This window comes from Pyxicephalus adspersus, chromosome 1 (assembly GCF_032062135.1).
Source record: "Pyxicephalus adspersus chromosome 1, UCB_Pads_2.0, whole genome shotgun sequence".
Taxonomy (NCBI): domain Eukaryota; kingdom Metazoa; phylum Chordata; class Amphibia; order Anura; family Pyxicephalidae; genus Pyxicephalus; species Pyxicephalus adspersus.
Genome location: NC_092858.1, coordinates 74,181,286 through 74,206,632, shown reverse-complemented (window position 1 = coordinate 74,206,632; position 25,347 = coordinate 74,181,286). Strand labels below are relative to the sequence as shown.

Sequence of the window (25,347 nt, the reverse complement as noted above, 5' to 3'; positions counted from 1 at the left end):
AAGTCTTGCAAGGTTTTTTTTTTAAAGCAAGGTTAATCTATTTTTGTTACATTAAACAACTGACTGATTATGCTAATTAACAACTCAATTGAAAGATTTCTGCAATTAAAGGTATAATTTATTTTCTTTTATATGAGCAGGATTTGGTAATCCCATATGCTTTATTCAAAACGATAGTTTTAAAATGTAAAATTACATGATCACAATATTTCATCTTCATTGGCTCTTTGTCTTTTTTTAAGCTATTTTTTAATATCGTCGAGGGTTGCACAAAATCAAAAGCCACTTGCCTTTTTTTAAACATGTAATGCAGAAATTGTGTAGCCCTTAGTGATTCCTAAAACAAAAGATAGATAGAAAGATATGTGCACAAACTATGTTGGTAGGATTTAGAGTTTACACACTTTTTGTCATCTTACAGAGGCCAGTCTTCCACAGCTATTGCTACTTCAGGCAACATACTTAAAAGGAATGATGAGCTTGCTGCATTATGGCAGGGGACATTAAGAGCTCCCTCCATGCATGAAGGGAACACTTTGATGTTTGTATGGCACATTGTTCTATTAAATTGTATGACTGTATGTATGTATGTATGTATGTATGTATTGCTCAGCGACAGTGTGCTTTTTGCTGTCATACTTTTTTTTGGACTCTTTTACAAATTTCTGGCCTGTAATAATGCCTTCAAGAAAACGTAAGGCAATTGGCCTAGTGCATTCAAAAGTTTAAATACTTTTAAACCTGTAAAAAAACATTTCTGGTTTAACACTGTACCTTTATTTGATTTCTTTTCCTGTATAATATAAGATTGCAAAAAAATAAATACCCGGGTAATGCCGGGTAATCAGCATATATATATATATATATATATATAAATATTTATATCCAATGTTTTGCTAATTGCCATTGATTTTTGTAGGTAGCACAAACTCAAAGGAAACCTATTATCTTAAATGTAAGGAAAACTGTATCTTAGAAGAAAATCTCAAGATTCCATTGGTGAATGAAAGGATGGAGAAAGCTTTAGCAATTGCAGCCCAAATGCAGATGTCACTGCTTGAGTATGAACGCAGAAAAGTTACTGGTACATTGGAGAGCAGCAGTGTCCGAGCTGCATTAGCAGCATCTGGAGTTAACAGGGAGGATGTAAGTAATATTAATAATATTATTAGTAATACTGTGTTTTGTAGGGTGACTGAACAAGCTGCAAAATTTTACACCTAGGGGCTTGTTTAAATAGAAGAGTTGCTGCACCACAGCCATATTGCTACTTTAAACAAAACAGAAAAACAAACAACTCTGCCATGTTAAAGGTTTTGATAATTACCAAGTGTGCCTGGTTACAGAGGAGCATTTGGTCTTTTCCAGTGATGGGGTGTTTAGTCTTGAATAGCTATTTGCAATGCCTGTCCACCCTGTATAAGCGTTGACGCCCCCTGGCATGAAGAGAAATGCTGTCTGTGTACCCATAGACTTGTTTTTTCTTTTCTCTGTTTAATACCCACATCACCCAGATGGGTGAAATCTTCATTAGAACAAAAACAACAATAAAATCCCCATCAATCACATAAACAGAGGACATGGAGAAAAATTTCTAATAGGGACACAGCAATAAAAATTTATCCTAAATTTTAATCTTTCTGCATGAACCCACCACTGGACCTTGGTGCTGCTTCTCAATATAGTGCAAGAAAAGTATGGCAGATGGGAAGGGTTTTAGAAATTTACCATTCACAATCTTTTACTATTCACAATCTCTAAGCCCCAATGCAAATAGTGGGCAGATTCTTAAAGGTCTTATGCAAATACCAAAATGCTTTGATGGGTGGAAGGGTGGTTGTTCTCTTGTGGACTACCTTTGACTGAGGACTACCCTAGGTAATGCACACCTGTGAAACTGAGCCTCTGGTATTGATATGACATAAATGAAATGAATGTATGGGTTATGGACATTAAGTTGGGAAGGAAACAGTCAGATTGTGTTGGGTGCCCATCAGCCAGGAAATGATGCTAGCGCCTCTGGACTGGCATCTGTACAACTGTGCAAGAGTGAAGGTATGGATAGAGTTCAGCTTTAAATAAAGTGACAGTACATTTTGTAAGTAGTGAAGGATGAAGAAAAAGCTCCATTCAGAAATTAGGCACTGCATTGCACATCTGGTAAAATGTATGTGAGGAAAACAATGAGTGGAAAAGCAAACCATGTCCTAAAACCTGTGTTACCAATTATTACAGCATATTAGATCTGAAGTTTATAAAAAGACTTCGGCTGGCAATCAAATCTGACAGCTGCAGATGAATAGCTGAAATGAAAGTTTTAATTGTACAATGATGTCTTTTCAGTTTTATGGAAAACATGTATGACTTTATGGTTTGTTAACTGTGCTATCATTTAAGTACCAGATGCCAACATCATTTACAGAGCAAACATATGGTGTTCCAGCATTCTTGTTTGGGTGGACAGATATTTTGTTTTATTTACCTCAAATGTACTTCTATACACCTATGGAACCATTTATACATTTAGCTTAGAAGATTCACACAACTTTCACCCAGATTGCAAACTTTTTTTCCCAAATAAAAAAGGGTAATTGTAGGTAAACTTAGTGAATCTTGTGCAAAAATGATTTATTAGGTCATTCAGAACATTTGTCGGGATACAAATCAGGTCTTGTATTTATTTTGAATGGCCTGTCAAAAGACTGTGTAGTAAATGCGGCCTAGTTTGTCCAACCCAAAACTCATCGAAAAGCAATATAGCACACACCTTACATTATCCTTGTATCACATTATGTGCTGCTTTACTAAAGCATGCAATGGGTTAAAAACCCACTGTTATTTGTTCTTATCTTTTTTTTGGTCCAAATAAAGCAACCCTTAGGAACCCTACCCCAGACCATTGTGAGGAAAAGTCAAAAATAAGTTACCTTAGTCTTGCTTGACACACATATTTTCCTAAAATATCTGTTGTGATTTTATTTTTGAGATGATACTTTATCCAAGCATAAAAACAGAAGTTATTGGATAGAACCTAGTATAATTCTCTTTTATGTTTTTAGGCAAATTAGACAATTAGAGTTCAACAGCACTGGCCATTCATAAACAGCTTTGGATATTTATTCTGTTTTATTTATTTTTTATGACAGAGCATTGAGTGTAGTAGATTTGTTTTAAAGGTCAAGATGGCCTTACTGTAATTGTCATGTGAAAGGTGACTGCATGGCAATTACTTACGGGACTTCAAATGAATTCATTTAATTTGCATATCAGCTTACAAAATGTAAATCCAAGTTCATCTTATGCAACCATTATATTGTAGTATATAAAATAAATAACCTGGTAATCTGGAACAAAAATAAAGAAGTTGAACTTCAATTCATATAAAAATATACCTCTAAAATGATAAAATTGTGTGGCAAACAATTTCACATTCAATTCTATCATTCCTTGAAGATACAGCAATGTTTTGTCCACACCATGCATTTCAAATATCACAAACATACCTGTTTCTTTAGCACAAACGTAAGAGCAGATAGATCTGTCCTTATCAGCTTTCGTATATTTTTCATGTTTGGTTTCTGATAGAGCCCTACGAAGTATACAACATGACATTAGATTCTTCCAAACTCAGAGCAATTGCAAACTGAACAGGTTGATGCAAATTATTGTTTAAAGATTTTTATGACCATAAAGAATTCTAAAGTCAGTTAAAGGATGTTGAGCTATTTATATTTGCTTTCTTCTTTGCAGGTGAATTTGTCTTTCAGGTCTTCTTCCTTTTCCAAAAAGTTCAACTCTATTCAGTATGATGTGGAAATAAGTATGCCTGAGCATTTTGAGATTCCTAAGCAAATTTTCATTCCAGTTTCTGCAAAGAGTCGACTACCTTTTGGACACGCCTCAGCTAAAGAAAGTCAACGGTGTATTGAGCAAGGTATCACATTTTCAATGTAATCTGCCTTCATATGTCAATGTTCTAACCAATAAAATGTGAAATTTCATTGGTTGCTATAGTGTACTCTGCTTTGCACATGAGTACTGCAATTTTTATTGCCTTGTCAAACAACTTTGACAGTCTCAGTCTGGTTCTGAATGTAAGTAAATTACATCCTGCTTGACATTTCTGAAATCTTGACATTTCACTTTATGTTGGTAGTTAAACAGCTTTGCTTTTACATGACTGCTTCTTTTAAGATGTTTTGATCTGAACAAGATTTTTGTTCATCCAGAATGGCATCTCATCACTCATTTGTCTTGCTAGCATTTGCATTTCTTTTCTTATAATTAAATGTGAAAATTGAGGTAATTTTGATGTGTATGTGTTCTAGATTTGTTGTTTGATGTAATCTAGCAATTTAGTATTGTTGAAAATGCTTTTTGAGTAACCTGTTATTTACTTGTTTTCTAAATGTATTTTTTAAGGGGGATGATTCAAATGTCTTTTTCAAAATAATTGATTTAAGGACTGGTCCAGATTGTGCATGTTTTCAAGCAGCTCTGCTGTGGTTAACTGCTGTCAACTAGTCCTCTACTGCCCCAAATCCCTGGTTATTACAAAAACAAAAAGAAGCAGTTAATTTTTTTTTCTTTACCAAGTATTTGCTTGTTGAAACACATGGACCTGGAAAATTCCCACCAGGGAATGTTTGTGGGAATGTCTGATTCCCTGTTTTATAAATAGAGCCCTTAAAATGGAGGTGACTATATGGTAAATGCCATTAAATTGTAAGGCTTCGAAGCTTTTGCTCTGGTTCAAACACTAATCAATCAATGATAAATCAATGATTTGGAACAAGTATGCAGGATATTGTTTATTCTGTAACCGTTTAACTATTGCAGGCAATATAGCACCCTTGCTTTGTGTTTTTTTGCTTGAATAACTCTTTACCATCTGCCTGTTGTTTATGCCTATTTATGTATGGTTTTCTTTTGAATGTTTTGGCTTATTATTATCCAAAAACATACTTGTAATGCCCTGGTCAATCAACAGTATTCACGGTCCGGTCCCCCAATCTAATGCTGCAATCTTTGCCTATGGCAGGCCCCCTTTCAGCCTTGGGAGGCTTATTGCCCCAGGACTTCTGTGCACAAGGAATGGTGTCTGGCAAAGGATTGACAGAGGACCAGGAGCCCCCAGATAACAAGACAAGTCCAGAATACAGAGCCAGGTCATTAGTCAGTCCACCAAATGAGTTATACAAGGGCAAGGTAAAAGCAGAGGCGGGGTCACAGGCAAAAGGTCAGCCCAGGCAGCATACATTTGCAGGGTCAGAAACAGGCAAGGTCAGTAACAGTAAATCTAATAAAAGTCCTACGAATCTTCACTCCAGCAGCTAGTCAGCCCAGCTTAACACTACTACAGGCCCTGGGTACTGTGAGCTGAAAGGCTATAAAGCCATAGCAGCTAATCGCAGCACAGCATTGAGTCAGGAACTAATCTACCTCTAAAATCTCCTTCAGCTGTGCACAGCCTCAGAGTGTGTGCTGGGCATGCCTATAAAATACATCTCGGGCTGCATGTCTATAGGGAAGCAGGGGCTTCTTTCTTTGATCTCCTTGCTGCTGTAAGTGAAATAGCTGCAAAGAATAAACATGATTTGATACTGCAGTGGTGCACGGTACAGGATCGCAGTTCAGATCTTCTAACAATACTAAAGAATAATTGCCTACCTCCAAAACTTATTTATTGTGTGTATGAATGTGGGATATCCACCAAAGAGATCTCAGAGCCAGGGACTCCAAATTTGATTACAAGCCACTAGTGATTCATCAAATGTGAGAACCTCTTCCGAATGGCAGTGTTAGTAAAGTTCTAGTTGAGCGTATTCTCAGTAAATAGATATATGTTAGACAGGAACTGATACCTAAACACTGATTTCTTTTGGTCTCAGGTCCTCTTGGTGTGGGCCCTTCCAAACAGTAAAAGTAAAGAAGTTAAGCCAGCTATTTGTATCCTTTTAGAAGCTTTTTCAGAAAATAGCTAACATGTGAACAGACATGGTAGCCAGGCAATAAGGTCTAGAAGTTTAGTTTAATGTTTAAACAAAAACTCAAACCAGTTAAAAAATGTTAGCCCTCAAGGGAGAACGATAAACCTTAAAATGTACTATGCAATTATTTTCCACAGAAAATCACATTATAAATAGCATACAGCTGTCTGAAAGTAAAGCCACATACCAACAGCTGTACTACTGTCCCCTACACAGAAGCTTGTGTGACCCGCAAAATGCATGGCTACAGCAGTCACAGATTTAAGATGGGTGGTATTTAATGTGGCTTCAAGTTTAGGGTCATGGATCAATCAACTCAGGCATTGTCTGATCTGCTAAATTTCCATACTTTCATAGCATCAATATGGCTCTTGCAGCTGACTGAATTCTCACAAGAAATTGGCAGGCGCTCAAACATGCCTTGAAACATATTAGGACAGAGAGATAGTTCTGTTGACCCACATATTTTTCAATAGGTATAGTCACATACATTTCATGTATTGAAGATACTCATTTTATGTTGCTTTACTCTGACCTAGAGCAAAGAACTGCACATTTTATGATTCTGTACTTAGCTTCTAATTCTGTTTTTGTAGAATCAAGGGCTTTTTGATGTTTTCTCAGAGAGTGAGGTGTTGCAAAAGAGCCAATACTTAGGAAAGAAAATTAAGCAGTTGGACCTGGCTATGAAAAAACCTATGTGGCCATTGCAGTAAACACACAGTCATAATTTATAGATTTAAACTCCAGAGCTTATTAAGAAATGTTGTCAAATGTTAGCTTGAAATCTGATTTGTATTGGTTATTGCTGAGAAAATAACTGTAATTTTAGAATTGATTTAGTAGATTACATGTAATTCCTAAGCTGTAAAGCAGCAGGAGAAACTATATTCTAGAAATAGTACTTCAAAGGTATTCTGTGCTCTTATGTAAAGACTAAATTGTATAATGTCAATGATTTCTTTGCAAAGTACCGATCTTAGGGTACCAATATATAAAAGCTCATTTACAAATAACAAAAAATGATAAATTGGTGTGAGGAGATAATTGATACAGCGGATCTGAAAGATTGATCTTTCTAATTATTGAATCTGGTCCACCAGTTAAATATTCACCACACAAAGGGTAATATTTGTGTCAGCACTCTTAGCTATAACTGTCTAAAATGTATTTCTATCACTAGCTTCTTTCTCATAGATCAGTATTTATTTTTTCAGTTGTGCTGGTTAATAGTTGACCAAACGTTTGTCTAAAAATGTTTTTTTCCACTTTACTGCAGTCTCTACAGATTTTGTTGTGGGAGATTGCTTGAAGCAAAAGGCATGCAGCAGTTCAATGAGGCAGCACATAGTCATTTGAAAAAGGAAAAAACAAAAACAAAGTTCAGGCTCCTGCCTGGGTTCCTTATTGCAGCACAAGGTTGCCAGTTAACACAAAGTAAAACAAAAATCAATAAAGCAAACAATAGCCCAGCTGGGTCACAAACTACTTCTTTATTAGTACCCTTACTGACAGTGAAATACAAAAGTCCTTTTTCATTAACAAAACTTAGGCAGAGTGACCGAGTTGCTAGCACGTAGAAGGCTACACTGTCTGGAATGTTGTGGTCCAGAATTAATTTTACTGGGAGGCCGGGAGGTTGAGAGTCAAGGGTGCAGCGGTAGAGCTGCTGACTAGTAGGTAGGTTCTGGCTAGCAAACAGTTTCTGAGGTGGTGGGAGGCAGGGAGTTTCAGAGTCCGGGGTCCTGCGGTAGGTATTCTGGTTAACATGGAGAAGCATTGTCAAGGTGCAAAGTTTTAGATGTACTGAGTTCTTTAAAGGCCTGAATACAAAAGCGTACAAAAAAAGTGAAGGCCACCAGATATGTAGGCCCCAGGACCACAATGCTTGCTAATCTAAGATAAATGCAATTGGGTTTAGGATGGGAAGGGAAATTATTAGGTAATAAGTTATTTGAAAGTACAGTTATACTTTAGGTCCATTCATTTAGAATAGCAAGGTTGTTTAAAGTGTCTGTGTCTGTCTGTTTTTTGCAACCCCTATTTAATTACAGCGCTGCATATTATGTTAGTGCCCCCAGTTTATTAATATTAATATTATTTATTAATAATAATAATAATAATAATTATATATATATATATATATATATATATATATATATATATATATATATATATTTATTTATAGAGGTCTTCAGAAAGTTTTTATATTTTTGTTGGAAATGGTGAGGGCGAAAGGAGTAGTAATTGTTTGTGTCTGAGTGTCACATGAAAGTCGAGTAATTTTTTTTTTTAATTCTTAACAAATACAGTTACAAATAATGCAGAAACCTTTTGAAGAACCCTTGTAAATATATATAAATATTCCCCAAAAAAGGAATCAGTACACCTTGATTGTGTTTATTTACAATGGCAGGGTTTCCAGTAGTGGAGAATGCCTTTATTATACAGGTTGTCAGTCCAAAATCTGGCCATCGATAATCCGGATACTTCAGTGTACTGGCATGAATTCCGGATCACATTTTCAATACAGTGACTGCAGTACTTTGTTTGGCCACTAATGTCCTGAGGTTGCCGGATTTTTGATTGTCAACCTGTAGTAATGCTGTCAACATCTGACTTTTCTTGGCATAACAATAACAGAGGGGTTTTAACTCTTCCCTAATCCATCTGATTGGCTTGACCTATAAAGTATGGTTCATTTCCTAGCAACATTACTAGTTTAACTGGTGTGTGTTATATTGGTAAGTAGGAATCAGAATCCTTTGAAACACATCATGTTTATTTGGAGTTACCAAATGTTAGGTTACAATGTGACTTTGAAATGTAATAAATATCAAAGTCTCCCTCAAAATATAAACAGTTGTTTAGCTGACTTTTACTCAAGGTCATGAATATTTTAAGTTAGCTGTGATCCTGCAAGATGTATGATAAACTTGTTTGCATGTTAATTCAAAGGAAATTATAATAAATTCTACTTTATTTTACAATGTGTGCATTAATCTAGATGTCAGGATGGTATAATGAGCTCTCAACGTTAAAGGCTACTTGATGAATAAACATGCAAAATGGTAGATATGTAGTTAATATAATTAGCTAGGAGGTGTTACAGGAGTAAAATAATGAAGTTTCATTTTAGAAAAATCTAGAATTCATTACATGTTCAATATCAACGAGTTTGGTAAACAAATATTTTATCAGTTTGTTTTAATAAAAATTTACTTCATTGTCAAGTAAATTGTCTTCAATGGATTGTGCCTCCCTATTGACTTCTCTAACCCCAAAAGGTACTGCTACTTTAATCCAGACTAATAAACATTTGGCAGTTTATTATAAAACAGGGGATGCCGGGATTGGCGGGTTTCCCTGGCAACCAATGCTGAACACACACGTAGCTCAGTGAAATTCGACAGCTGGGTAGCAATCAGGCAGGGATTGAATAGGTATTGCAAATGAGCATCACCTGTCCCTTTCTGCAAAAACAATCTGCCTGAATCATGAATTTACAAAGTTGGACTTTAGTTCCACTTTAACATTGAATAGTGAACATGAACAACTTTTTTAGTAAATTAACCACAATGTGCAACTGTCACTAGCACATATTGCTTTTCACTCTACATATGTAGAAGGCTGCAACAAGAATTTCCATTGTCATTGAGGACAAGCATAAGTATACATAGCTGACAAAGGTTTAACATTCTTCCAGTCTATTTAAGTCTAAAAACATATTTTAACTAATTTGCAAATTAATTAACAAAATTGCTTTTATCCTAGTTTGGGGGTTGCATTTAAATTCCACCTTCCATGTTTGAGCACATAAAAATGTAAGATTTGAGTAATCTATACTAAATCTAGTTCTACATTATTAAATATATTTGCATTGGGCACCCATGTCCTAGATGTAAAAATTAAAAGCAAGGGCATTCAATTGAAAAAACATGGCTGTTTCTATGCTAATGTGTCACGCATAGTGTCTACATTTTATTTGATATATGAATAACCTAGATCATGCTGGAAAAGTGTGATAAATTGTGCATTTTTCATGCCATATTTGCAGTGAGTATTAAATCTGGATGAATAATATACCTCATTTGTTTTATTTTTTCTACAGATAAAGAAAACGGTGTTTCATTCCCAATGAAATTTGTCCCTGAGAAACCTGGCCGCTATCCCTGCAAGATTTTGCTTCGATCTGCTCATGATGTACGAGTTTATATGATTGAGTGTGTCGTCAATCCAAGCAGCTCCGAAACAGAGTTTGAATTTATTACCTCGGCTGGTGAAGCACTGATACAAGATATTCCAATAGTAAGTTACACCACATGGCTTCATTATGTACAGTCTTACAATATATCCTTCTTGAGGATTGGGTTTAAATCTGTGGCAGCTGATAAAGTGTTTGATGTCACAATGTTTGATGTTTAGCTATGAATTATGCTGTATGTCATACATTTGCTTCATGACTTATACCTTACAAGGGACATGGAAATGAACCCTTGAAGTATGTCATGCAATATATCCTAGCCATGTAAAGTTGTTTGATTCACAATTACAAGCCTAATAAAACAGACATTATAATTATTGAGTTGCAGTTAAATGATTTGCTTTAGAAAATACCCCACTGCATCAACAAGTTACCAATGCAATTAAAAGAGAAAGTAAGGAACCTAGAAAACAAACATGCATGTTTAGTTTTTTTTTCCATGATAGATAGTTTTTAACTAATAAAGTTTTGAATTTTTATGTTTAAAACTCAACTCCAGGATAGCATTTAATTTGCAATATTTGCACCCATCCCTTAACAGATCCAGAACTAGCATTTTATACAAATTGTCCTTTTTACCATCTATGGCATCATCAGTGTTTCCCAGCTATGCAATCTTGCAAAAGGAATATATGTGTGATCAATGGAAGGCATTATGGGTGAAAATAAATTTCCTGTCCTGTCCTTGTAGGAGTGAGTGAGACAGACTAGAAGTCCAGAACTCATGGCAGATTTCTCAAGGGCTGCTGCATTTTTAATAAAATACTTTTATGCTTTAAGGCCTACTCTAGTCCTTTGTATCTCTTTTCTCTCTTCTCTATTTTTCAGTTGTGTTTAAATAGCAGGTCATAAGATTTGTGTTTTCATTATGGAGTAATGAAAAATGAATAACCTATTTAGTGTTGACATAAAACCCAATACATAAATAAAAATAAGAAGACTTGGTATGAAGCAGTGATTTTTTTTTCAAGGGTATACCCAATAGGTAAAACATATTATTAAAATACTACATTATTGTTTGGCAAGTTACATGTGACAGGGGAACACAGGCTGTCTTTAATGTTTTATGCAGAGCAGGTTCATGCCCAAAATGCTAAAGGTTGATGACCTGAACCGAGGGCAGTCCCCTTGGCAACCCTCATAGCAGGTGTGTGAGATGGAATAATACTTCTGTCTTTTGAAAGGGACATTAGCATCCTATTAGGATGTTGTTTGTAATGTATGACGTTCCCATCCCCTAATAATCCTTTTAAATGTTGGAGGATTTCAAAACAGATTAACTGGGGTAGAACAGTAAGCAGAGTAAACAAGTTATAACTGTTGACTTTGTAAAAAGAAGTCAGTATTTGCATATTACTGATATGGTTTTCACTGTAATGAAATGGTCTCTAAACTCTATCTTATTGAGAAGTTTGTTTGTGTGCTTAAAAGTGCACTGCAGGTTTACATTATGGCATCCAATATAGAGGCAAAACTGAAAAAATAAATTGCTGCTTTACTTCAATAAACTTAGTTTGCATTCTGGTTATAATTGCCATCGAATTACATAAATTTAAGATGTCCCAATAAATATTTAAATAAAAAGTATGTTTTCTAAATATTAGTTAAAATGTTAACAGTGTATTTACTGTGCATCAGGAATCAAAAGGAAAGTAAAATGACAGTTCCATTTTTAGAGATGGACAACTGCTCAGTAACACATTTGTGCCAAAAGAAACAGCAGAGTAAAGGGACGTGTGGCTTGGTGAAATGGAGTAGTCTGCAGTATCACTCTAGGAAATAATTATACATTTTTGTACTCAAACCACTAAGTTCCTATTTCTTGTAATATTTATGGAAATAGAACTCATTCACACTCTCAGATTACCTTTGCTATATTTGGTTTGCTTAATTCTCTATACATTTGTTATTTTTACTTTTTAGTAAATTTTTCCACAGTTGGCATCACCCAGCATCCTTTTTTACTCCTATGGTGTGTATTTATTATGGTCATTTTCTGGTTCATTTCTGTTATGATGCACTAAATTGTGCCATTCTCCACTACATTGGATGGAAGATGCCCATTTGCAGCAGCCCCAAAGCACGTTTAATGATCTGAAAGCTGCTTAATGATCCAGTGTACCATTTTGCTGCAAAATGCAGCTCATAAAGAAGTATAGTATAGCTTTTCATGTTATAATTTTAAAACTCAAAACTTCTTGACTGGTAGGTAAGGTATAATGTTTTGACAATATATAACATTACACACTTAGCATAGCTTCTTGCTGGAACTTAAAAAAGTTAGATTTCAGTCTTTACAAATACAGTGCACCCAGTCTTTTAAAGTACAGCTAATTAGATTAGTAAATGTGTTCCACATCATTAGCTAGATGTAAAGTAATTAAAGTATCTCTGGTTTGGGGCCATGGTAATCATTATACATTTCTGTTTCATGTGGACATCAAGAGTGCTTTTTAAAACTGAGAATATTTATTTCACTGTTTCATAGAGCAATGTGACTGAGCAAGACTGGAAATTAAGAGCCATTCTTCAAGGTGATCGATTCTATGGGCCACCATTCTTGTATGTCCCAGCAGGGGAGACAGTGCAGTATTCATTGATGTTTAAACCTATTTCTAAATGCTTCAGTACAGTAAGTACTTTATTGGGAAGATATTTTAAAACATACTTGCCCTTCATAAATTACTTAAGTATTTTTTTTTATCTTTGTTCTTGTACTTCCTAGCAGCAATAATTAACATGGTCCAGGGCTCTATTTATTAAGCAGTGAATCTGAAATTACTTCTGACAAGCACATGTGGACCTTAACGTTTCTCACACAGAGAATATTTAGTGAATATCAGTTTCACCACTTTATAAATAGACCCTTTATACATTAGGTTCAAAGTTTTTAGGACAAAGTATAAATAAATGTTTGAATTTTAAAGTCTGCATATTAGTTTATGAATAAAAATGACTTTGTAGAATGCAAAATAAGTTGCTGCTTTTATTTTCCATAAAGATAATTGTTGATAATTCATTCGTAACATGAAGGTGAAAAAAAATATTTGCAGAACGTTGTATGCAAGCAGTTGTAATTTTGCATTTTAACTTAGCAGCTCTTACAGGCGGACCACGCCATCGAGCTTTTTAGATCTTTCCAACTAGAATCCTGTTACTGACAGTCTCTAACGGTAAGCTCTCTAGCGGCTTTGACACGTGGACCACGCCATCCAACCTCATACTTCTCTCACCAGGATTCTGTCACTGGCAGCTACCAACAAGACCCAGTTTCAGTAGGAATCTCCTTGGAGCCATATTGCTTCCATATCCCAAACTGAATCCTGGCTGACGTCTTTTGCAAATGTCTGTTTCAGTAACATTGCTATCTTTTTGTACGGACAGTAGATCCCCACCTTCTCAACTAAATATTGCTATGACTCTTTTTATATGCATCCCCTGAAGAAGCCATCTGGCGAAACGCGTCGGGATTGCGCACTTGGAGCATTCATAAATGTTGCAACCTTTTATTCAGACAACTAACTGTCTAGAAAATAAGGCATACTCCTACCAGTGTAACACCTCATCTAGGACCGTTATTTCAATATGCATTCCCACCATTCTTATCTTGTTTATTGTTATCACCACATTCATCGAACTCTATGCATAATGTATCTGATTACTATTTGCCAAAAAAAAACTGTCTTTTTCTTTTTTAATATTTGGTAGTACCACGGGGTTGGCTGAATATTTGCTTACTCGCAGTATTTATTTCTTTCCATAAATAATTTTTTAAGTACTTCTAAGCCTTCTTTTGATGAACTGCTTATAAAAACCTTCAAATCCTAAAACATACAGTTACTTCTCTATCTTTTAAATTCAAGCTTTTGAGGCCCTTTCTCATACATGCTGATAATCAGGTGCCCTATTGTATATCTGAAGTTACATATATTCAACACTTGAATGTATTGACACAATGAAAACCTTCTCTTCTCAATGCATTTTGCATCTGACTTCTTCAGGAGTGAGAGGGATTTATTTTACAGACTGTATTATCAAAAGATCAGTGACCTTTTGGACCAGTAAGTGTGATCAAAAGTACAAAAGGAATCCAACAGGGCTCCAAACTGGCTTCTAAGCATCTGTGAAGTAAACGCAGAGAATCTGAATGGTGTCCAATAAATACCACAACAAATCCAGTGACATAAATCCCTTACACCAACACTTGGGACCAATAATATGCAAACAATAGGCCAAACTCAATACAGAAGATAGCATATAACACCATATGAAATTTGGTAAATATAATTGCGGGCCAATTTATGAGTACCATTTTAAAGTCCCTAGGCTAAAATTTTTAGGATACAAGGATACTGTGTAAAACTGGAACAAATTAAATCTTTTGCCATCAGCAGCTAGCAAGATTCAGGCCCAAGTTTTAAGTTACATTTATTAGAAATATTTTTTTTCTACTTTTATGAACTATTCATTTGACACTTTGTTTCTTATTTTAAGTTTAAACATTGTTTAACATTTTAGTAGAGTTACAAACTATTAAATATTATAAGAATTTTGGGAAGTTTTTATCTTCAAAGTTTCTTTAAATTGCATAAACACTAAGGACGAAAAATGTTTATTATTCAATATAATTGTATTGTTCAATAAAATAATAGTTTTTAGGTAGAATTTTGAAAAATTAAAATGGAGCTTTGCAGCCAAGGGCTTAATACCTTCCTGTTTTATCAGGGCAAACTAATGCTTCAAAATGAAACAGATGGTACCGAACATATATTTGGCCTTAAAGGCATTGGCCAAGAACCCCTGGCTCTTGATCATATCATGATAGATTGCCAAGTGAGACAAGTTACACAGAAAGTCCTTATGGTGCCCAATTATACAAACGATAGATTGACATTCAAGGTAAGATTTAATTTTTTTTCTAGATAATAAAAAGAAGTTCAAAAGTTTGGATGCATCTTTTTATAAACATCTTTGTTAATTATTAGTCCTCTTTCTTCTGTATGTTTTTTGGAATAGGTGTTTGGAAAAGATAATCATTATTAGGCATTAAAGTATACATGTATGTGTACATCAAATTTTTGCAAAAAGCTGATGTATGATGTTGCTTTGTATTGAAAAATGACATTTCGCAAAACTGATTAAGTTGCTACCAACCAGATTTGAGAAGTTGAATGTAAATCTAAATTACCCACCCATGACAATTGACTTGACATTTGAAAAACAGATAATCAATGAGTAACATTTTGCATAGCCTTTACATTTTCTGTCAATTTAAACTGATTTATATACTTTAAAAAAAAAATAATTAATTTTTTTAAACAAATATCAATGAACAAAACAATAGGGAACTAGGGAACACAAAAGGAAAACATGTATTTTGTGGGTCCCTTTACAATATCAACATAACTGAATGTGGATACAGTGGTACAGGATAACTGTAATGCGCCTGGGCACACAAACCACTACCGACTCCAGATATCCTTGAATAAGGTTTATTCAGAATGGTACAGCACAGCAAGGGTTAAGTCCAATCAAGCAAGGTACAGAAGGATAAGGCAAAAGCAGGTCAGTAACAATCCGAGGTCAGGGCAGGCAGCAGGCAGAATGGTCAATAACAATCCGAGGTCAGGGCTGGCAGAGTTCAATCAGAGTTAGGTTCAGACCGGGTCACTGAGGAGATGACAAGCAGAAGTTTTGAACACACAAAGACACACCCAAGCACACTGTGGTAACAGAGGCTATAGCGGGCAATGGGGTGATGGACAGGCTCTCCTTAAATAGCCAGGATGACCAATCACCTTGCGCCACCTGGCACTGTCTGATGGGAGACTGAGTAAATCCCCTGCAGCTGATTGGCCGCAGGGAATTCAAACTAACTATGTCCCGCCCTGGGGCGAAGCAGCCGAGTGCCACGCCCTAGGGGGGTACATGAGGGACGCATGGTAACACGCGCACCTCTTCCCACAGTACCCCTAGGACGTGCACTACTTTGCACTTGCACAGTGCTGGGAGCAGGAACCACATTCAAAGGGATGCAAGGGCTGCTGCCTGGCTGATCAGTAATTAGTCCAGGGCGGATCCCTCCGCCTGCAGAGACAGACAAGCTGTGAGCAGACAAGCAGCCTTGGTTATGCTGCTTGCTACTGAGGGGTCTCCCTCTGTGGCTGGGAACCCCAGGGACACCGCAGGCTCGCAGGGCGGGTAAGTTCCTTACAATAACCAGCCAACAATAAAACAAACAAAATAGAAGTCAGCTACATAAGAATCCAATCCAACCAAAAGTAGAAAAGTAAAGGTATGAAGCCTTGTCCAATTCAAGTTTTTTGCGTAGTATAGCCCCTTAAAATATGTCCTTTATTGGTTACCACATAACCACATAAGAATCAACAAAGGGGAGGGGAAGGCAAGTGGTGAGGGGGCGTAAGGGTAGAGATGATCAGGCTCCCTTGGTTAAGTATGAAGTCATTAAACTGGAACATGTGAGTAATAAGCATCTCAGTTCTCCCATGTTTAGTCATATTTTTTCAGCCTATCATTCGTAAGTGCAGGGAGATACTTGATTAAGCAGACTGATTTATTTACTTTACCTGTCCAACAAACATATCAAGACTATAGAAGAATACAGATAGACCCGGAAGTGGCCAAAAATTTTGAAAACAAACTACTACACTTTGTAATGACTAAGAACAAAAATGTAACAATACAAAAGTTAAATCTTATTAAATAATATTAAAATCTAAAATGTCACTTAAGGTTTATTATTTTTTCTGGAATTCTTGTAAAATTAGTTAAAGTTTACATGTTTTGTCTTTAAAATCGGCCCCTAACAAGTAAAAACATTTGCTTCTTCAATTGATGTAATGAATCATTTTTTATCCCAAATGTAGATAACATTTTCATTTTGTAAGTTTAAAAATTGTGAAAAGCTTGAGCAAATTGATGCTATTTGTGTTCCCTATTTTCAAGAATTCTCCAAATTTCCTGTTTTATTTAATAGGTGTCATAAAGTACAAAGGTGGGGAAGATCACCAAAATAAGTATATGTATATAGCATCTACTTTCCAGAGGTTTAAAACCTCTGTTTAAAGATTTTCTTCTACCCAATACACAAGTAATGGTTGTCAAAAAAGAAAGGAGAAAAAAACATTGAAACAGATTTCCCAATCCGATTATCCTATGAATGATAACTATGCCCCAAGATCATCTTCTCCTCTGTTCATCATTTTGACAGATGTGCACCTTGTGGCCCATGGAGAACTACACAGCTGTCCCTGAAAACTCTCACCAGTCCCACAGTTTTTGGTACATTCATATGTAAATACAAATCATCACTAAGTAGAGGCCATCTACTGCATAACCATGATAGTTGACTTTTCCTTAAGAATCAATGGGATTTTTCTCTGCATATACAGTAGTTTTCGTGAATGGCTGGAAGAGTTAAGAGTGGTTGCTGTGTGGTTCTCCATTGCCTGTACAGTGCATATCTACCAGTATTATAGACAGGTTAGTGATGCTAATATCTGTTTCTCATGTCAAGTCAATTGTCATGGGTGGGTATTATAACTTCAACTTCTCAAATCTGGTTGATAGCACATATTAATCAGTTTTCCTTTACTTTTGTAGATGGAGTATGGTAATATTTAAATAGGATTACAATACTGTAACCGTGATATCACATTTTAATCCAATATAGGTGGTGTCAGATATTCCAATCATCGGAGGACCCCAGACAATAACTGTAAAGCCTGGAACATCATCTCCCTATACTTTTAGCATATCTCCATGGAAACGTGGTTTGTTTCAAGGTAATAGGATCGTATACAAGCGTGACATTAGCTATATTGACAAGTATTAAAGTTTATTTATAGCCCTGGAATACTTACACCAGGGATAACAAGATTATCAAGATTTGAGTGTTATTCCAAAATGTGCTTATACATTTATTAAACCTATATTTAAAGGTAAGGCACACACAGAAAATATGAGAACAAGTAAGGGTTGCTATGGTTAGTTGTGATACAGATATGCTCATTTAAAGTTAGCTAGGTTTTTAATGTTTAATGTTTTAAAGTTTGTGGCCAGTATATATTCACCCTTACTCCTAAAAGTAATTTGGTAATAAGACAGTGTTTCCAGTAACTACATTTGTATTACATGATTAATTAATGGATTGATATGAAAAAATATAATAGAATCTTTCAATGAAGAAAATTAAGTGTTTTCCATCCTACTGTCACGGAAGTGTTTGAACTATTTATAATTTAGCAAATAACTTATTACTTATAACTTAATATATGTGATACATTACGGTGTCCGCACTGTTTTTAGTCTAGTTCAGATTAATTAAAATAAAGATATACGTTGGACTATAATGAAGCAGAAATGAACAAAAAATGTTTTAGTTTTGATAGTAGCTTCCTTTAAGATGTAGGTTGGATACTTTACAGCAGTGGTCCCCAAACTTTTGGAGCTCGTGGACCACTAAACCTACGGACTCCGCACTCCGGGAGCCGTGTGTCACTCAAAGGGTAAGAAACGTCCCCCTGAGTGATGTCATAATGCTATAACCCGCCCACTCTCTCATCACAGGTCTGAGCCTCTAGACACAACCTGCCTACTGTCCTAAGCCTGCAAACTGTACAGGGGACATGGTCCGTGGCTCTGGCCGGTGCAACCCCCCCCCCCAAGCAGGGTCCTATTCCTGACCCCGCTGGGGGGTGCATCAGCCAAAGCCGCGGCCACCGCTGGTCTCAGTGCTCTCGCCGGCCAGAAGGAAATTAATTTAGAAGGAAATTATTCGTTTTTATTTTCTTGTTATCAGGTAAGGTTTAGGCTCACTTTATTAAACATCCCATTTTATCCCATAAAGAAGAAGAATTTGCAGTATAGCATTCAAATTTTTGCATAAAATATTTTCTCATTCTAAAGTTTTGCTGACTGAACAGAAGCTATGTTAATACAGACAGTTATTGTAACTGATAAAAATCACTCAAACAAAACAAAAGGGATAAAATATTTAGGGCAGAAATTGGTAATTTTGGTTGAAATAATGTCTTTTTTCACTGTTATTATTTTGGATAAAAGCCCATAACATAAGTGTCATTTATTCTAAAATCTGAGCATTCACTATAAATACAAGTATAACTATTAATTCAACGTCTGGTATCTCTTCTTTTTGCTAGGTGTAATCTCATTTGTTGCAGAAGACAGAGAACAGCAGCAATTTCAATATGGCAACCCACCAGCTACTACAGATGGTGTTGATGCTGAATTTCAAACTGCTGATAAAAAGAAAGCAAGTATGTTTTTTTCTGACAAAACTGTGATTTCTTTAGCACGTTTGATGCTAATTATTGGGTAGATGTTTCCTGGGATTTTAATAAAGATAAATGTAACCTATGAAAAAATGACTGCATATATTATAAGCTAGATACAAATCTGTCCCTGTCTACTTTTACTATGTTAAAGTAACTATATTGCTATTTAAAATAGGAATGTAAAAACAAACCTGTATACAAAAAATAACAATGATATTTACCTGTCCTATTACATTCTCTACCATTGTTCACTGTTTTGCAAAGATTACCTTTCTAAACTATCTTCAGCATCTGACACATTTTAGAAATGCTTTGTTCTACTGTGTGCCCTTACTGACCTCAATAGACCTGATAAGAGCTAAGGGTAATTCCCCCTAAGGCTGTATGAAAAATCTTACCTGTGGCTTATGCTTCTTCTTCCATCTAAACCTATTCTAGTTTTGGCTGTCGGGCCCAAAAAATGTTAAAAGTTGCTTTGACTTTAGCAGAAATGGTAAAAGCACAGAAAGAGCTCCCATGTCAAGCCGTTTGAAGTTTTAAAGCCATATGTCAAATTGAGCATTCCCTTCAGACCTATTCAGACCTATTCAGACCTACTGCCACCCACTGACATTGAAGAGCATTACATTACTCTGCCAGTCACTACAGCACAGACACTCGACAATGGTAATTGGATGATTTCCCATGGTACACCTGAAGATCTCTCACTAGTGTGCCGTGGCAGAGTGGTTAAAAATTACTGAGTTAGGATATTAGAAGCAGCTGTACCTCTGAGACAACAAAGACTGGTGTTATTGGCGATCATATCGGTAATTGATTTATTAGTCACTAGTATTAGTGGTATGATTTATCACTGGAAAATGTTACAAGTCTTTACTAAATACTTATATTGATAGATGTGTGAATATTTACACGTATATTAAAGTATATAGCTCTTGGTTTACCCCAACAAATACATTTTTAAGCAAACCATTTAAAGAAATGAATAAAATAATTGCTTTAAAAATATGTGTAAAATAATTTCATAGGCTTGTTATATTCCTCCTCACGCAAATATAAATATCACGTTTCTTACTTTTAACTCTATTTATATACAAAAAAATGTTTTAAGGGCTTTTAAAATGTAATATTTTTTTTTAGGTAGTAATAAATATTTGCCAGTTCAGTCCACAAATCCTGGACTTTTCAATTTCCATGGGCAGCAGTGTATTTGTTTTGTAATCTCTTTTTCTATTTATTATGCTTGTCAACACTTTTTACATCATTCATTGGACAAGGACACAATTTGGAGTTGTTTGCTAAAATGTATGCTGGATGCAGCGTTTTTGCTATTTGCTATAAGCTTTCTAACACAAAGGGCTTCAATGTGTGAAATTGCTTCCTTGTGGCTGTGAATTCTTTAGGTCACAGAATTGGAATAGTTCGTATGAAGATATAAAAAATCCATATCATTTGCCATTTAACATCTCTCTTTTAAAATTTGACACTCTTTTCTAAAAAACAAATTCGCATGTCTGAACACATCAGCCCTAAGCTTTTAGCAAGCCTCCTCATATAAAATGTGTTCAACTCAGTGTATTCAGAGGTAGCTAAGAGCGGAAAATTGTATACTGTCTTGCTTCGGCCACTGTGCATACTGTTGCTTCTTTATAATATTGGTGAACAGAAAATACATGTTGCCAAAAGCAGCCAATACCATTGCATGTGTAATTTTTTTAAGACAGGTTAGAAAATGAAAAGCAAAGTACTCCTCAATCTTTTTTCAATGCACAAAAGCATGTGAAACTGACAAACCACACCAGCTCCCAGGTCAAAACTCTAGCAGCAAATGTTGCTCAGGCTTTTCCTCTTTCTCCTCCTAAATTTGCATCACAGTGAAGGTAATGGATACGTAAGGTGTGCTTTCTGGAGTTTGTAATGATGATAAGTATTACTTTATCAATAATGTACATAGAAAATATCTCAGGAAGTACCCATACCCTTGCTTTAAATATTCTAAAGCAGATTTCCCTGTCTTTTTAACATAGGGGAATCCTTAATAAAAACTTTCAGGATCTCAGGGAATTCCTGGTATAATTATTAAATTCACAGCTCAGATTATATTAGCATGGTGATTAATGGGAAGAATGTCTTTTACATTGTTGGCTTGTGGAAGGAACATCACCCTTACAGATAGCTAAAAATATCACTTAAAATGACCTGATAGTAACTAATTACTCATTGCTCAAGGAACCCCTAGCAACCTCTAGAGGAAACTCAGGGTTTCACAGAATCCTGGTTGAGAAATGCTCTTCTAGATGCAAGTGGTTAAGGGACCATTTAAACGGTAGCATTACAACTCACACTTTGAAGTGCAGCTCAATGCATTTGTATAGTAATATTAACCGAACCATTGTAATACATTGACAGCCCTGGTTACAAGAAATGTTCCTTGATAAAAATACATCAAAAACATGTGTCCATGTATGAATGTAACACGTCAAATTATGTCACAATGTTAAAAACTTAAAAAAAAAAAAAGATGAATTACAGAAAGGCCTGTAAATGGCTCCAAATGTATTTCCCCAGTTCTCCTTTAAGGACAAAATGTATGTCGAACACCTTGCAGTAATCGGTCTTCTCTGTTTTGGCTCTGGTATCTGAAGTGTTTGAAATGATAAATATTTGCATTCATATTTTCCAGTATTAAATAAATGTGTGCAGCAGGCCTAACTTCCTTTCAAAATATTATGAAACTTTAAAGTACTAAGGGCAATACCATCTAAATTAAATGTCTACTCCAAGCTGCTAGACAGATTAGATTTTTCTCCTAATTGCTTCTCTATCTTTTCATTCCTTTAATTATGCGTTAACCTGCAGCACAGATGCTCTTTAGTGATTTGCCTGCAGTTAGCTTAGTGACTCAGTTTTTGCCATTCTGTTAACTGTGTTCAATATGTCATAATGCCTTATGCCTTGCTATAAGGATTTAATTGTGTAATGTAATCCAGACGATATTTCTCTGGTTGATGATGGCTGAAATAGAAGGGTTGAAGGTGTTATATTTTGATATGACTGAACTTTTAGGAGTTTGAGTTCCAAAATATAACTCTGCTTCAAGCAGATGAAACTGTTTACCACAATATTAAAAACCTGAAGGTCAGTTTTATGAGGCCAAGGTCCAGGATAATTGAAAGTTTTACTGAACTTTAAATTTGAAATTATTACTATTCACAAAAGGTGAGAAGCACCTTAATAATTAGGGTGTTGTTTGCTGGTAAAGCTTACAGGAGTTCCACATTCTGGCTCCAAATGTTAAAGTAAAATGTTCACTTTGTGCCCTTACATTCTCAAAATGCCTTCCTGGTCTGGTACATCCAGAAATCAAAAGCTGCCTTCCTGTTTGAGGACAGTTAACAAAAATAACTTATTAGTGTTGGGATTTCTGCCAACATGTTGCTGGCCTGCTGTACATCAATGTTTTAAGAAACCGTGTTCAATAAAGGTCTACAATGCAGATTGCTTTGGAAGCTCATGTTAACAAATGCTCTCACCTTGAAGCAGGGTCACATGTTTGAATTTTGGTATATATGGTATGGCCACAAAAGCTATGGATTGAAGAATCCAGAGCAGGATCTTCTGATATTCATTCATAACCTGATTGTGTTTCATGTTTCTATTATGGAGATGAACCCTGAGTACCTGTTGCAGTGACACCCAGGACATTGCCATCTGCATGTCTGGCTGTTCGCCTTTACTGAAATTACTTACTCTAATTTCACTGCAAACCATAAGATTGTCACAATATTCATCAGAAGCTGTAGCTAGTAAAACAATACTTGTCCCTATTTATAAACTTGAGGAGGACCAGTGCCATCTGACCTTTATCCCCATTCTGAATGTTTCTTGGCAGTCCATTTCATTCACTGGATTTCAATTTTTTCAATCATGGAGCCATACATTAATATGTGGGTATTAAAGCAGAAATAAAGCATAACGTCCACTTTCAGTTTAAGACAATCTGAGACAATCAAAAATCCCCTAGCTGTACATGCGCACCTTAGTGTAGGAAGCCAGGATACCTGGCACATCTCAGTTTCCCCTGCAGCGGCTGGGACTAAATAAACTCCCACGCACCTGCCATCATGGTGGCTGAATGTAAAAACTAGGAAGAGGAGAAGAAAGAAGATGCTAGAGCCTGTGACAGGTGTGTGTATTCAAAGAAGTGCAATCAGAAATGTAAGCCTATTTTACTTCAGAAGGGGCATTGTCCCTTCTGCAATAAAGGACCTGTCTATTTTTAGAGCTTAGTTGTGCTTTTAAGGTGGTTGGCACGCATAGCCTTTCTAGGTATGCCTACTCCTCCAAACTGACATCCAGCCATCAAAGTTTTTTAATATTTTATACTTCTCTACACAGGACATTAATGGTTCCCACCAGACATAGTCAGTCTGCATAGTTTAGGGGAGCACAATGTGTACATCAATGGATCTTAAATTGGTATATAACAAAAACTGAATGTTTTGTTTAAAATTGTAATTTGTGTGTTGATGGGATGTAAGGGGTTATTAAAAGAAGAGCTATTATACACAACAGGCCCCTAGGGAATCTTGGTCCATCTAAAACCAGTTGCAACAATAATAACACGTATCATAATGTTTTTACGATATCAGTGTATATCTAATGTGTGTCCACAAAAAAAAATTACTATATACATCAGCATACTAGTAATTTAGATTAAATAGGTGTCTTGCAAAGTGTTGTAGAACCATAATTAACATTATGGTAAATCACACCAGGACAGACTCTTGGTTTACTGAGGTTTCCTAAGTGGCCAGATGAGCCATAGCATAGAAATGTAATAGTTGGCAGGAATGTACTTATTTTTAAAGTGGTACTGGAACAGAGGTACATTTATTCTAACTTTATTGTTAAAGCAACTGCCTACTCCTGTGAAAGAGAGCCTGCAACCACAATGTTAGTTATAACTTTGTAGTGAGTTACTTCTAAAAGAAAAGGTAATTCCAAGTCACACTAAAATGCTAGAGAATTATTCTAGCATTTATTAGAAATGAGGGTATGCTTGTCTGAGAAGAAAATCATGCTTAGAGCCACAGTTTCGACAGAAGATTAACATGGAGAGCACAGATGTACCAGTTTGCAAACAAGAATTTTTTTGGATGAGAATATAGTGTGTTCTGCATTGCCTGCGAACTTAATAAGCTCAGAAGTTTACACGCCTTATAAAAAACAGAAACATGTTATTCCTATAGAAATGATGCTGCAGCATGAGACCTACCCTTATTACAGCAAGCACCACACAAATCACTGAAAGAAGACTACATATCATAAATGGTACACACAGTTTATAACACCACACATCTCTTTTGGCTATTGTGAACTGTTTTTCAAATGATCTAGGTAAATATCTTGCACCATAGATTCCCAGCTAAAACTAAACCTGGGATATTCACTTCTCCCCATTTCATCACAGGGTAGCACCATCTTCCTTCTTCTGTTCCTCCTGGTGATGATCGCCAGCAATTTTTATTTGCTGAGCTGGGATGAAATAACTCCCATGGGCTTGCTGCTCAATCATTCATTCTCAGCTGGTGTAGGGGATTGCTGGGTATCCTGACAACAAAAACTGAGCTAATTAAAGATTCAACACAACATGAATTAAATTTGCAATTTGTGCTACAACACAGAAAGTGGTGTTAGATATATCTTCAGCATTTGTTTTTAAGGTTATTGGCTCTTTAATGCAGTATTTAGATCCCAGCTTAAAGCAGAACTA

At 35.7% G+C, this 25,347-nt stretch overlaps 1 protein-coding gene across 1 annotated transcript in view; it reads left to right on the top strand.

Annotated features, from left to right (window-relative positions):
* Nucleotides 1–25,347, top strand: part of CFAP47 (cilia and flagella associated protein 47) — a gene marked incomplete in the record, with an annotated part of 209,882 nt that overhangs the window by 108,298 nt on the left and 76,237 nt on the right. Inside the window, 7 exon segments of the mRNA XM_072404123.1 lie at nt 920–1,146; nt 3,751–3,934; nt 10,102–10,298; nt 12,743–12,886; nt 14,980–15,153; nt 17,948–18,059; nt 19,437–19,611. Coding sequence (XP_072260224.1) covers nt 920–1,146; nt 3,751–3,934; nt 10,102–10,298; nt 12,743–12,886; nt 14,980–15,153; nt 17,948–18,059; nt 19,437–19,611 — 1,213 coding nt within the window.